At 36.1% G+C, this 12,481-nt stretch overlaps 1 protein-coding gene across 1 annotated transcript; it reads right to left on the bottom strand.

Moving 5' to 3' along the window:
- Positions 1-4,317: 4,317 nt before the first annotated feature.
- Positions 4,318-10,781, bottom strand: LOC110884923 (histone-lysine N-methyltransferase, H3 lysine-9 specific SUVH1). Its single transcript, XM_022132627.2, has 3 exons — positions 10,629-10,781; positions 7,517-9,708; positions 4,318-4,602 (listed from the first exon to the last, which is right to left on the bottom strand). Exon 2 carries the CDS (start codon positions 9,633-9,635, stop codon positions 7,566-7,568), a length of 2,070 nt encoding a protein of 689 aa, XP_021988319.1. The 5' UTR covers positions 9,636-9,708; positions 10,629-10,781; the 3' UTR covers positions 4,318-4,602; positions 7,517-7,565.
- Positions 10,782-12,481: the final 1,700 nt, after the last annotated feature.

Consider the following 12,481-nt stretch of genomic DNA (forward strand, 5'->3'; position numbering starts at 1 on the left):
TATCTCCAGGACGTAGGTGGTCCCGACAAGTCACCCATACCCCCATGAAGTTATCCATTTTGGACAGAGCCGGCCCTTAAGAGGGGCGGGGAGGACAATCGAACAGGGCCCGTGATTTCGTAGGGCCCGTAATTTTTAAAAAAAATCCGATATTATATATGTAAAAAAAAATTTAATAGGGTATAACCAAAAAAATATTAACATAGGCCCACTTAAAAATAATCCTATTGCGCTAATCAAATTTCTTGCTAAGCATAATTTAGCATTTCGTGGAAATAAAGAAAAGTTGTATAAAAAAGGTAATTGAAATTGTTTAGTTTTAGTTCCATTTATTCTTACTTAATTTTTTGTTGATTGTATTTAACAGGTAATGGAAATTTCTTGGGTCTAGTTGAGATGTTGGAAGAGTTTGATCCGGTTATTAAAGAGCATGTTCGGCGGATCACTAGTGACGATATTCATGTGCATTATCTTGGACACAAGATCCAAAATGAGATAATACTTATGCTTGCTGATGAAATTAAAAAAGAACTTATTAAAAACATAAAAGAAGCAAAGTACTACTCAATCATACTGGATTGTACCCCCGATTCTAGTCACAAAGAACAGATGACTATAATAGTGAGGTATGTAAAGTTCTCATCTAATTCTGTTATTGTTGAGGAGTCATTTTTGGGCTTTTTAAATGCTAATGATACCACTGGGAAGGGACTATTTGATGTAACTTATGCGGAGTTACAAAATCTTGGTCTTGAAATTGATGACATGCGTGGCCAAGGATATGACAATGGGGCAAATATGAAAGGTTCACATCAAAGAGTCCAAACGAGATTTTTAAAAGAAAATCCAAGAGCATTTACAGTAGAAGAAAATTTCAGAGTAAACTTTTTCTTATATATTGTGGATCAAGCTATTGCTTCTTTAGAGAAAAGATTTTAACAATTTAAATGGTACGAGGGTTTATTTGGTTTTTTGTTTCCACGTACGTTGAGGATTATTAAAGATGAAGATCTTAAGTCGTCTTGTCATCGTCTTGAAAATGCACTCAGGTTTAAAGAAAAATCGGATATTGATGGCGAGGCACTTTATACAGAGCTTAATTTATTTCGTGACTCACTAACCAATAAATTTAGCAGTCCTGTAGATGTTTTGGAGTATATGAAAGAAGACGGTTATTCCCCAGAAGCATGCATTGCATATAGAATATTGTTGACTATTCCAGTCACTGTGGCATCTGCAGAAAGAAGTTTTTCGAAGTTGAAGTTATTGAAATCTTACCTACGATCTTCAATGTCCCAAGAAAGACTTAGTGGGTTGGCGATAATTGCTATTGAGAACGAAGTCTTAGATGATATAAACTGTGAAGAGTTGATTCACCAATTTGCTATCAAGAATGCAAGGAGAGCTTCACGAATCATTGGTTAGCTATTAGCTTATTAGTTTTTACGGCATGTCATTCATTCGAATACTATATTTTGTATTTTGTTAATTGCATTGTTTATCGAATGCTATATTTTTGTCAACCGTTCAAAGTTGTATGAAAAAACTAGCTTAAATTTTTTATTTAGTTAAAACCTAAGGGCACGTTTTTCGAGCTCGAACAGGGTACATGAATTCTCAGGGCCGGCTCTGATTTTGGAGGACCCTTCAACAGCTTTCTTTGACGATTCTCGTTTCGATGAAGTTTCCCTGTCTCTCTTTGTCCCTCCTCATTGGGCTTGAGATTCTTGTATTTCTTGTATTTTTGTCCTTGTCAAATAGACAATATCATTATTCGTGTTAGTGTTGCAAGACGCATCGGAACAACTAGCACTATATTCGATTGACTTAGATGTTTTAGACCTCCGGGCACTTTTTTACAATATACCAACTCCCAATGTGGGGAATCACCCCTTTAAATTTGGCGGTGGGGAACCAGCTGTCTTCAAAACTTTGGTGTCACTTGTCCCACTGGCCGGTTGACAGGGTCGTTGTTGTAAATACTGTTGAATTTTGAGATCTTCTTATTCATGTCTCTCCACCTCGAATTAATCAAATCGAATTTTCAATATGGTTCACGTTATAATAACACATGAAATCTTTCGATAATGTGGTTCCAAAATTTTTGGCCCGTTTGTGCATTACCTACATTCATCGAAAAACAAATCATACTTAAAACATATTTCTATATAAATATATGTGTACGCTTTATAATAATAACTAACATTTTCTCGGATCCTCGAATATTACAAAAAGTCGTGCTAAAGTCTCCTCGACCATGGTCCACGATATACTTTGATTTTGTCAGATGCTTCTTCTTCATCTTTGTTCCTCATTTTCTTTGAGGCACCGGGTGTGTTTCCAGGAACTACATCGTCTTGAACATGCTCGGATTGGGAACCGAAATGTGGTCCACTAGATTTGGCTTTGGTTGTGTGTAGGGAATTGTAACTTGTAGGATCGTGTTAAGGCTTGAGTTAAATGCAGTGAAGAATATTGTGTAGAAATAAATAGGTTTGAATATATGTGATATTGAAATGCGGGGTTGGAGTTATCTCGTTTGCTTGGGTTGTTCGGATTCATTGTGGTAGAGGGTTTGGTGTAGTATGGAGATTAAAAAGATTTTTTTGTCTAAATATAATGGAGTATAAGGTTATTTATAGTGTCAAGAAATTTAATCAATTTTTTTACCCTTCAACGTCAAATGTTAATTTCCAATGTTTGAAAATGGCCTGGGACGCAAGGGATGAAGACCACGGGCTTACTATGATTTCACGAGACCAAGGGAGGCAACGCGGTGTTCCCTGCTGCCCCGCTCCTCCACTTCAACACCCCAGGAGCCTTATGAGTTTGTGAAGAGGAATAAATAATCGACTGACTTAGGTATACGCAATAAGAATAAATGAATGACATACTTGGAAAACGCCTTGTTTGTGTTTTGGGTCTGTTACGAAGTTTGTATTGCGTATGTATTACTTTGTATTAGTTTAAAAGTGCTTAGATTGGAGTTTGGATGATCTAGCGCAGAGGGGAATGTTTCTGTGCTAGGGGATTGTAGTGGAAGGAGCCTCTACGCTAGATAGAATAGCGCAGAGGCCAACCTCTATATATAGGCAGTCTTAATGTGTGTTATGTGACACTTGTGTTACGAACTACTGTTGAAAGCAATCCTCAAATGTTTATTTACACCTTGTGTGTAACTACTACTTTACGTGTCTACTATGGATTTCGCACGTAGTTGTACACATTGTTTGAGGAGCGTTCTTGATCAATCCAATTTGTGTGGTCTTACACATACTAGCAAATAACCAAAGGGGTAGTGCTCTAGCGGTACCCCAGTGATTTACTCTAGGGGAGAACGCCGGTTGGAGTCTCGTTCAGGACAAAATATCATGCACGAGCTAGATGTTTTATCACAGTGAACCTTCGGTCCGTTGGTTTCCTCTAGAAATGGTTACAAATCGGGTGATCAACGCTGTCTACGACTGCGGGCGCAAGTGGCATGAACGTTAAAAAAAAGTAGTAGCAAATAACCTCTAGACGACTAAATTGGAAAGACCGATTTAATAATTATATAAATAAATGTGTTGATAAAACTTTGAGAATGCAACTAAAACCCTTTAGAAGTTTTTTAAAAGTGATTTCATCCTCGCTATCATAGTGTGCGGTAGGACCTCCACATAAGGCCCGTGATTTCGAGGGGCACGCGATTTTTAAAAAAAAGTCCGATATATATATGTTATTTTTTAAAATAGTAAACACATACCAATTCCAATATAGGCTCATTTACAAATATTTTTTACGGTTTAGAAATTAACCCACTTGGCATTAGTTTATTGAGCCAATACTAATTTGAATTTTTTTTAAAATAATAAAACATTACAAAAGGGCATATTTTTTTCAAACTCAAACAGAGTACGTGAATTCTCAGAGACGCCTATGTTATTGTCATAGTTAACCCTCTAAAAAGAGGTAAAAAAATGTTTGCACGTGAACCTTCGCTGTGTTACTAAATTCATCCAATCCAGCAACCATCTTATCACCTCTCCACACATTATTGTGTCATGTGTCATGCTACAAGAAAACAAGGTTGACTCATTATAATAGATTCTCACATCACCTTTTGTTTTGAGAGGTCCCGTCCCAATAAAACAGATCAAAATGGCACATTCTGTATTCTGGAGGCCATTTGGTATACAATGTTACACCTTCCGACCTCTTAATCCAGATATTCATGCTTAAAAAGGATCAATATTGTCACAGTTTGGATTCTAGAGGCCGTTTGGTATACATCGTTACACCTCTAGAATCCATATATGCATTATAAAAAGCGAAGCGTATCAAAAGGTCTCCCATGCCAGCCAGCTTTTGGATTTTAAATTCATCCGGGATACAGATCTTTCAAGGTTTTCCAAAAGTACCATCTAGATACAGTAGGCATATAACATCACAAATAAGAAAACACTACTACATAGTTACCTAACATAAATAGAATTTCCATACAAAAGTTGAAGTACTTAATAATAATACTGCATTAACTCCTCCTAATGCATCCATACCATAGTCTCTAACCAAACAACTTCTTCATTCCATTTTTCCTACAAGCTACAAATTCTTCTGCTTCTGCAAATAACATATAGTTAGTTATTAGACCCAATGCTTTCATCTTTTAATCAACACTTTTTGCTTCATTTCAGATGCAAAGGCCCAAAACATTTAATAAGCATATCATATTAGGAGCAATAAAAGAAACCAGAACCAAACACCATGCTTTAGGTTGATACCTTTAGTTTTTTCGGTTTAGGTGACAGACACAGACTGACGGGTTTTAAAATTGGAAAGTTTACCAATAAGAAAAACAGAAACATTCACACTCTTTTTATATGTATTTATGATCTAGGGTTATAAAATTAGCTGATCCACATCACAAGATTACTCAATTAACATCTAAATATTAACAAATTCATCAATAAAGCTCTGAATTTTCCCTTGTATGTTTGTAAATTCTTTTACACACAACTGATGTAAGCATGTCCAAAGCTCACTCCAAGTTCGAAACTCAACACCTAAGCAGTTAATGCCGTAATAAACTGGTTATCGGTCATGGACCGATATTTGAGATATAGGTTATCGCGGTGGGATATCGGTAATTTAATATCATGTAGAATATATATATATATATATAGGATTAGGTTCAAGAGTGAACACTAGCGTATTGCGAACTGAGCGAACTAGTCCTGGCCATACACGTGTGTAAATCAGTGGCCAGGATTTGATGACGAAATCCTAGCCATACACGTGTGTAAATCAATGGCCAGGATTTGTTCACTCAGTTCGCAAATACACTAGTGTTCACTCTAGAACCCCACCCTATATACTCTCCTACCATTAACAAATTTAAACCTTTTGCAACTTGCAAAACACTAACAATAGCAAGTTAGAAGTGATTAAGACTTAAAACACTAACATTTAACAATTAAGACTTAAAACAATAATAGCAACAATAAGAAGAAAGACGAATCGTAGAACAAAGAAGAAAGGTACTGATATCAGGAATATTGGTGATATATCGGTCAACATCGCCGATAATATCCGTACCGATATTCTGACCAATATCTTACATGGGGACTGATAACCGATATATCGGTGATATATCACCGATATTAACTGCATGGCTCAACACCCCACCTAACATACTTGAACTAATTAAACATTGGACAACTAAAAGATCTCTGAACCTCTATGATTCGGATATTGGAGCATTGGCCAACTTAAAGATCTCCGGCACATTGTCAATAGCGATCGTAGCGATCGCTATAGCGCGCTACGTAGCGTATAGGTCCAGTGTCGCTATTTGGGTTGTAGCGATGGATAGCGAGAATAGTGACACTTTATTTATTATTTTATTTTTTAAATATAAATATCAATTAAATATAGCTATAAAATAGCTGGATTTTAGGCTTTTGTTAAATATACATGTAAAATAGCATATATACCAGGGTATTTTGATATAATATACATATAAAATTTTTAAAAATTCTTTTTCTAGTGTATCGCTATTTATAAAATAGGCGCTTGCTATTTATCGCTATTCGCTATGTAGCATATAGGTACCTTATCGCTATTTGTCGCTATTCGCCATTAACAACTATGATCTCCGGACCTCTATGATCCGGATCCTCAACCACTGGACCACCTAAAGATGATCAAACCTCGGCAATACGGACTATGAACTATTGGGTATTAGTAAGATCCATATAACCTGCAAGTAATATGTTCATAAATGCTATTTGACAGGTAACGCATACAACAGTCGGCACCATGCTCATATGTACAACCTCTTAAAACCTGCACATGCCCAAACAACTACCTCTCAACTAGTAAGCTCCCGATGTGTATTCCTCTTAACAAGCTTTTAGCCCATTTTCTAATTATCTTTAGTAAACAACTAAAGCACCCACACATATGCTTTTACCACCGAATATTCATTTTTCTCTTCAGCTTTGTTCATTAGATCTTTTTTAGCAGCAAGTTCTCTATAGTTATGAGTGATTCTTTACCCTTAGTTACTCATCCCAAGCCACACATTCCTTTTTTGGTTTGCTTAATGTTCTCTAACTAATTATGATTAATGGAAAAGCTTTAATGACTGCCTTTAAATTTCAGACCGAGCACTAAAACTTCAACGCTAATTTATACTACCTAGGGTTGTAAACGAACCAAACAAACACGAACAAGGCCTTGTTCGTGTTCGTTCATTATGGAAATGATTGTGTTCATGAACTATTCACTAACGCTTACCAGACGCAAACGAACTCAAAAAACACACAAACAATGTTTATGAACACAAATGAATACACACGAATAAATATTCATTTAAGAATAAAATCTCATTTTTCATCACAAAGATTACGAAAAAAAAAATCCATCAAAAAAATATAGCACTTAACATAATTATGAATTATCCCAACAAGGTTGACATAATTTTCAGAAACATGGTTAACACAAAATTAAGAAGCTAGTCAAGCTTTAACACAAAATGAAATTGAAATGGTCAAATGAGTGATGTCGGGCGAGGCATATAGTATAACTAGGGTTTCAAATATTTAAAAACTAAAAACAATAAAACAAGGATAAAACATATAAAAATCTTCAAATGAACATAAACAAGCAATCACAAATGAACACATTACTGAACGTTCACAAATATAAACGAACTAACGCAACCTTTGTTCATGTTCGTTCATTTAACTTCATGAACAGAATTTCTTGTTCGTGTTCGTTTATTTATTAAACGAACGAACATAAATGAACTTCCTACCGAACGGTTCACGAACTGTTCAATTCATCGAACGCTCGGTTCGTTTACAACCCTAATACTACCGAGTACTGACTAACACGACAATACTAATAACTATTCAACATAACTTAACTGCTAGCAATTATCAAAAGTGGTTCTAGATTACCTTATGGATTCAAACATATTATGCATCTAGAAACACAAATAACAAAACAAAACACAAAATAGATGACTTACAGGATGTGCCATTTGACATGAACCATCCTTGCAAACATTACGTAAACCGCTAGTAGAAAACGCCTTTGCATTTCAATGATCCACACAAACACTTTTTCTTCCGTGGGCCCGCTTTGCCAGCCAGTAGCATTCCATAGTCAAACGTTAACTCCTGCATAGGAGGAATATGCTTGATTGCAAAAAACCCAACATGAAAATACGACTCATCTTGATTTTCACGAATAATCGGCTGCCAATACACATTCGGTGAGCAACTATGGTTCATAAACCTGGCCACATTTCCCTCATTCCTGGCACTAATAATTAAAGGAAACGGAAATTTAACCGGTTCATCACTAGGTTCAGGTTCCAACGGCTCAAACGCGCGAGTAGCATCGAAAATATAATTATCCTCAGAATCAATACCCTTTTCGGATATGACAGCCCCTGCATATTCACATATAAACGAACCCGAACGAATCGGGTCCCATGATCTAAGTCCCCAACCTTTATCCTTTGTTTTAAACACCTCTAGACGCATTTTCAACCCCGCTTGTGAAATTCGGTTCCTGCAATTAACAGGACATATACACATATTACCACACTCGTGAATCAATGTGTTATGACTCTGAAGAACACCAAGTGAGGTATATGGAATTTGGCCTTCGTTTTTTTGAACACAAGGACATCCAGTGTTTGATTGGCATCCACCCGTACAGCAATCGCAGTTTAACACAGATGGTTTCATTGACGGAAACGGCTTTGTGTACTTAAGAGTCGGTGTGTAGCTAAAATAAGGTGGGCCCTTTTCACCGTCCACATCGTTTACAAGACAAACGGGTAAACTTTCGGCTCCAGAGGTAAGATCGGGTAGAATAATACCGGGACGCGTAGTAACACCGTCTTTCCATTGCTGGATTGATTTCCACAGAGTAAACGCTTCAGGTTGTCCAGCAACTCGCACAAATTTGTACTTGAAAATGTTGCAACCGGATTTCCCTTTTTCGATCCACGACTCGTGTATTTTGTATAATCCATCGTATACATACACTTTACCGGTCGGACTTGCGAAATCTTTAAGACCGCGAATAACTCTTACCTCGTTAGACTTGTGTAAGCTTTTTTCAAGAGCGAGATTACCCCTTACTAGTTGTTGATCCATTGATTGTTTATCTTTCCTTTGAACACCACCTTGACCACTGTAGATTAGCACCTCACCATCATCGCCTTCGTCTTCGTATCCACCGGAAGAAACGATACTGACCGCCAATGAATCGTCTTCACCAGAAACCTTAACTCCCATATAATCGATTCCAGCCATACTCGGAGCATGCACTCCGGCCAAACATAACTCCATACGGAAAAAGAAAATATCACCGATCTCGACACCTGGCACCGATCCGATCCTTTTCTTGGTATTCGCGCGGACGGCTTTACTCATACAGATAGTACCTGCACGTAAGTCGGGGCGTTTGGCTACACCTGGAACGGCGTTTCTCTCTTCAAGTTGTGTGATTTTTCTCCTGAGTAAGTTGAAAACAATGAGTACACGGTCAACCAGTTCTTTGTCACTGTTAGCTTGACGGAAAGTATCTATTTCCACAAGATTGAATGATTTCAACATGTTCTCAGCTACTGACTCGATCGCAACGTCGACACTGGAAACGGGAATTCCGCTTTTGCTCCTGACTTTCCTACGGGTGACCCGTGATTTGTCGTTGACTTCACTTCCGGTTTCCATGTTTCTTTCGAAACCGTCGTCATAACCGTCACTTACACTGTTTCCGTCCTCGTCTACAACTGTATGGTTCCTGGACCCCCGTCTCGACGTCCCTATGTCACCGTTTCCCGAAACAGGTGTTTTAAACGAATTCAAAGGAACCGGTGACGGGATCGGGAAAGCCCTTTGCTGAGCTGGCCTTTGGGGATCATTTGCGGCGAAGAACGGGAAGAACGGTGTGGCGCCAGGTGGAAACGGACCCATCGGAGGAATAGATGCATACTGATGAGACGGCGGTGCAGACGGATCAGGTTGAGACGGGAAGATTGGGGCAAGGCATCTTAATGGCTTGACAGTCAAAACCGCAGACTTGTTTATATTACCAGACGACATGGGATCAGAACCAAAAGCGCGTTCCATGAAAATCACACAAGCGCTTTCTAAGTATTTAACAACTTAAAGCTTTACCAGAGAGAACCACAATTATCATCACCTGAAAAAATGTAAATGCATTACAAATTTATTCAATTAGAGCTTCAAAACACAGATTTTAATAACAGAAAAACCAAATACGAGAAACTACAAACTTGAACCACAACTTGCAGTTGATAATTACTAGCTTTAACACAAACTTATAAAAAATCAAAAGGCGGTTACGAAATACATAATCGATAACAAATAATACAAGATTTGAGATACGAAACGTCGAAAACAATGTACCAGAAAGAACCAGCTTATCATCGCCTGAAAAAGTACATGCCTTATAAATTTAGTCAATTAGGGCTCCAAAACGCACCGATTTTTATAACCTAAAAACAGATACAATAAACTGCAAACTTGAACCACAGTTTGCAGTTGCAAAATTACTAGATTCAACACAGAAATCAAAATGAGCATACGAAATACGAAATCGAAAACAAACAATAACATATTGAGGGACGAAACGTAGATAAAAAGAATGGACTGAACACATACACAAAGCTTTTTAAATCTTCAACAACTTAAAACTTTACAAAAAAGAAGCACAATAATCATCACCTGAAAAAGTCCATGCATTACAAATTTACTCAAATTAGGGCTTAAAAACTCACCGATTTTAACCAGATGCAATAAACTGCATACTTGAACCACAACTTGCAGTTGATAATCACTAGATTCAACACAAATTAATTAAAAAAAAAAAAAAAAACCCCTAGATACACAGAAATACACAAAGTCAAAACGCGCATACAAAATACATAATCAATAACAAACAATACACGATTTAACAAACAAAGCATCAAAAACAAAGAAGGAAGATCAGATAAAAACTAGGGTTTATAAACGATACGGAAATGAAATCATTTTGTACGATTTGAAAGCATAAATTGAGCATAAACGCAAGCAAGATCTGTATAATTTGATAGGAATTACCTTGGGATTGATTGAGTTGAGAGAGTGGTGCACCAGAAAATGAAATTTGATTTGAGTTTCTGCGTTTTTCACGTGCTGTTTTCAATTTCAATTTCAATTTCAATTTTGACAGTGACAATATTATTCAATGAAAGCGCATTTGGGGTTGTAATACAGGAGGAGGAGGTGATGTCACACCTGGTTTTTATTTGCTTATATTTATTTTTATTTTTATTGTATAGGTTGTGTGTAGTGGGGCGTTATGTGTGCCTATAAAGCTCCAATGGCGTCTAGCATACCACGACGAAGGGCTTTATGGGGCCAAAAAAGGGGACAGCGGCGTGATGGAGGGGATTTTCAAAAGTTTGACCAATCAAAAATTAGTTAAGTGTTTTTATAATTAATTAATAAAATTGAAAATTAATAACTAGGTAATGATGGGTATGGGCTTTATGACTAACTCTAGTGATATAAGAGCATTCACATCCAGCTCTCTAAAAATATACATACATCCACTAAAAAACAACTCTTATATCAATATATTTTCACTAAAAACAAATATTTTTTCTCTCTCCTTTTCAATTAAATAATATTTTTATACCTTTATCATTACATTTTTCTCTCTCATTCACTCACAACCACTTTTTATACCCAATATATATTAAAAAATTATAGTGGGTGAACAGTATCCCCCATATATACAGATTAACAGTAACATTTTCTCTCTCCTCAACTCACAACCACTTTTTATACTCTTTATATTTTAAAAACCCACACACAAATTTTGATTCCCAGTATGTGAATGCTCTAACATCCCATAAAGCCTCTGTATGTCATGACACGACACGTGTCGCATAACGCCCATAAATGGGCTTTATGACTACGGATGGACTTTGAGAATCAATGTGATTAGATATTGTGATTGTATATATTGTTTTGATTACAAGGACTCTCTCACCATATATGATGCAACATTATTACGTGGAAATTATTATATATTGATTAAATGATATATTTAATATTTGTTTTCTTGTTTCAAATGCATCCAATGTTTTGTTTTGTATTGTTATATTCATCTAGTGGAGTGGATGTAATATGATGTTTCAACATAAATGTATAGTAAATAAATGGTCCTTTTTTTCATGTATATTAGTTATGTATTATATCAAAATAAAAAAGAAATAGATATTTAAAATAGTATAAAGTTTGATTGAACAAATATTTTATTTAACATATAACTTCATTCTAAATTAAGTTAGGAAATGTCAAGAAACAGAAGTATATGTTTAAAATAGTTAAAGCAAGCAAATTATTTGAGAAAAAAATGAATTAAATGATAAATGAAATATCATAGAAATTTAAAACCATAAATACTGATCTGGTCGTGGTACAAGTGTTGTTTGAATGGTATTAGTACTCATACTCAGTATAGTTTATGGTACCAAAAGGATATTTTAAATATAACTCCACATTTAATAAAATTATATAGCAGAATTTGACAAAAAAAATATTAAACATAAATGCGTATTAGATTTTTCTAAAAAGTTAATAAAGGTAAGTATTAGTAAAAAATCAAATTAAATGATGACTAAAATGTTGTTAAAAACTTAGAGTAAAATGCACGGATAGTCCCTGTGGTTTGGTGAAATTTCACCTTTGGTCCCTAACTTTTCAAAATTACACTCTTAGTCCCTGTGGTTTGACAAGTTGTTACTCGGATAGTCCCCAAAGCGGATGGAGGCTAGTTTTCTGATTAAGTGGGTGTGAAATGACAAGGACTATCCGAGTAACAACTTGTCAAACCACAGGGACTATCCGAGTAACCTTCATCCGCTTTGGGGACTCTCCGAGTAATAACTTGTGAAACCACAGGG

The sequence above is a fragment of the Helianthus annuus genome, chromosome 10, assembly GCF_002127325.2.
Source record: "Helianthus annuus cultivar XRQ/B chromosome 10, HanXRQr2.0-SUNRISE, whole genome shotgun sequence".
Classification (NCBI taxonomy): domain Eukaryota; kingdom Viridiplantae; phylum Streptophyta; class Magnoliopsida; order Asterales; family Asteraceae; genus Helianthus; species Helianthus annuus.

Coding starts and splice junctions, on each gene's coding strand:
- LOC110884923 (XM_022132627.2), bottom strand. CDS start 9,635: ATGGAACGCGCTTTTGGTTCTGATCCCATGTCGTCTGGTAATATAAAC.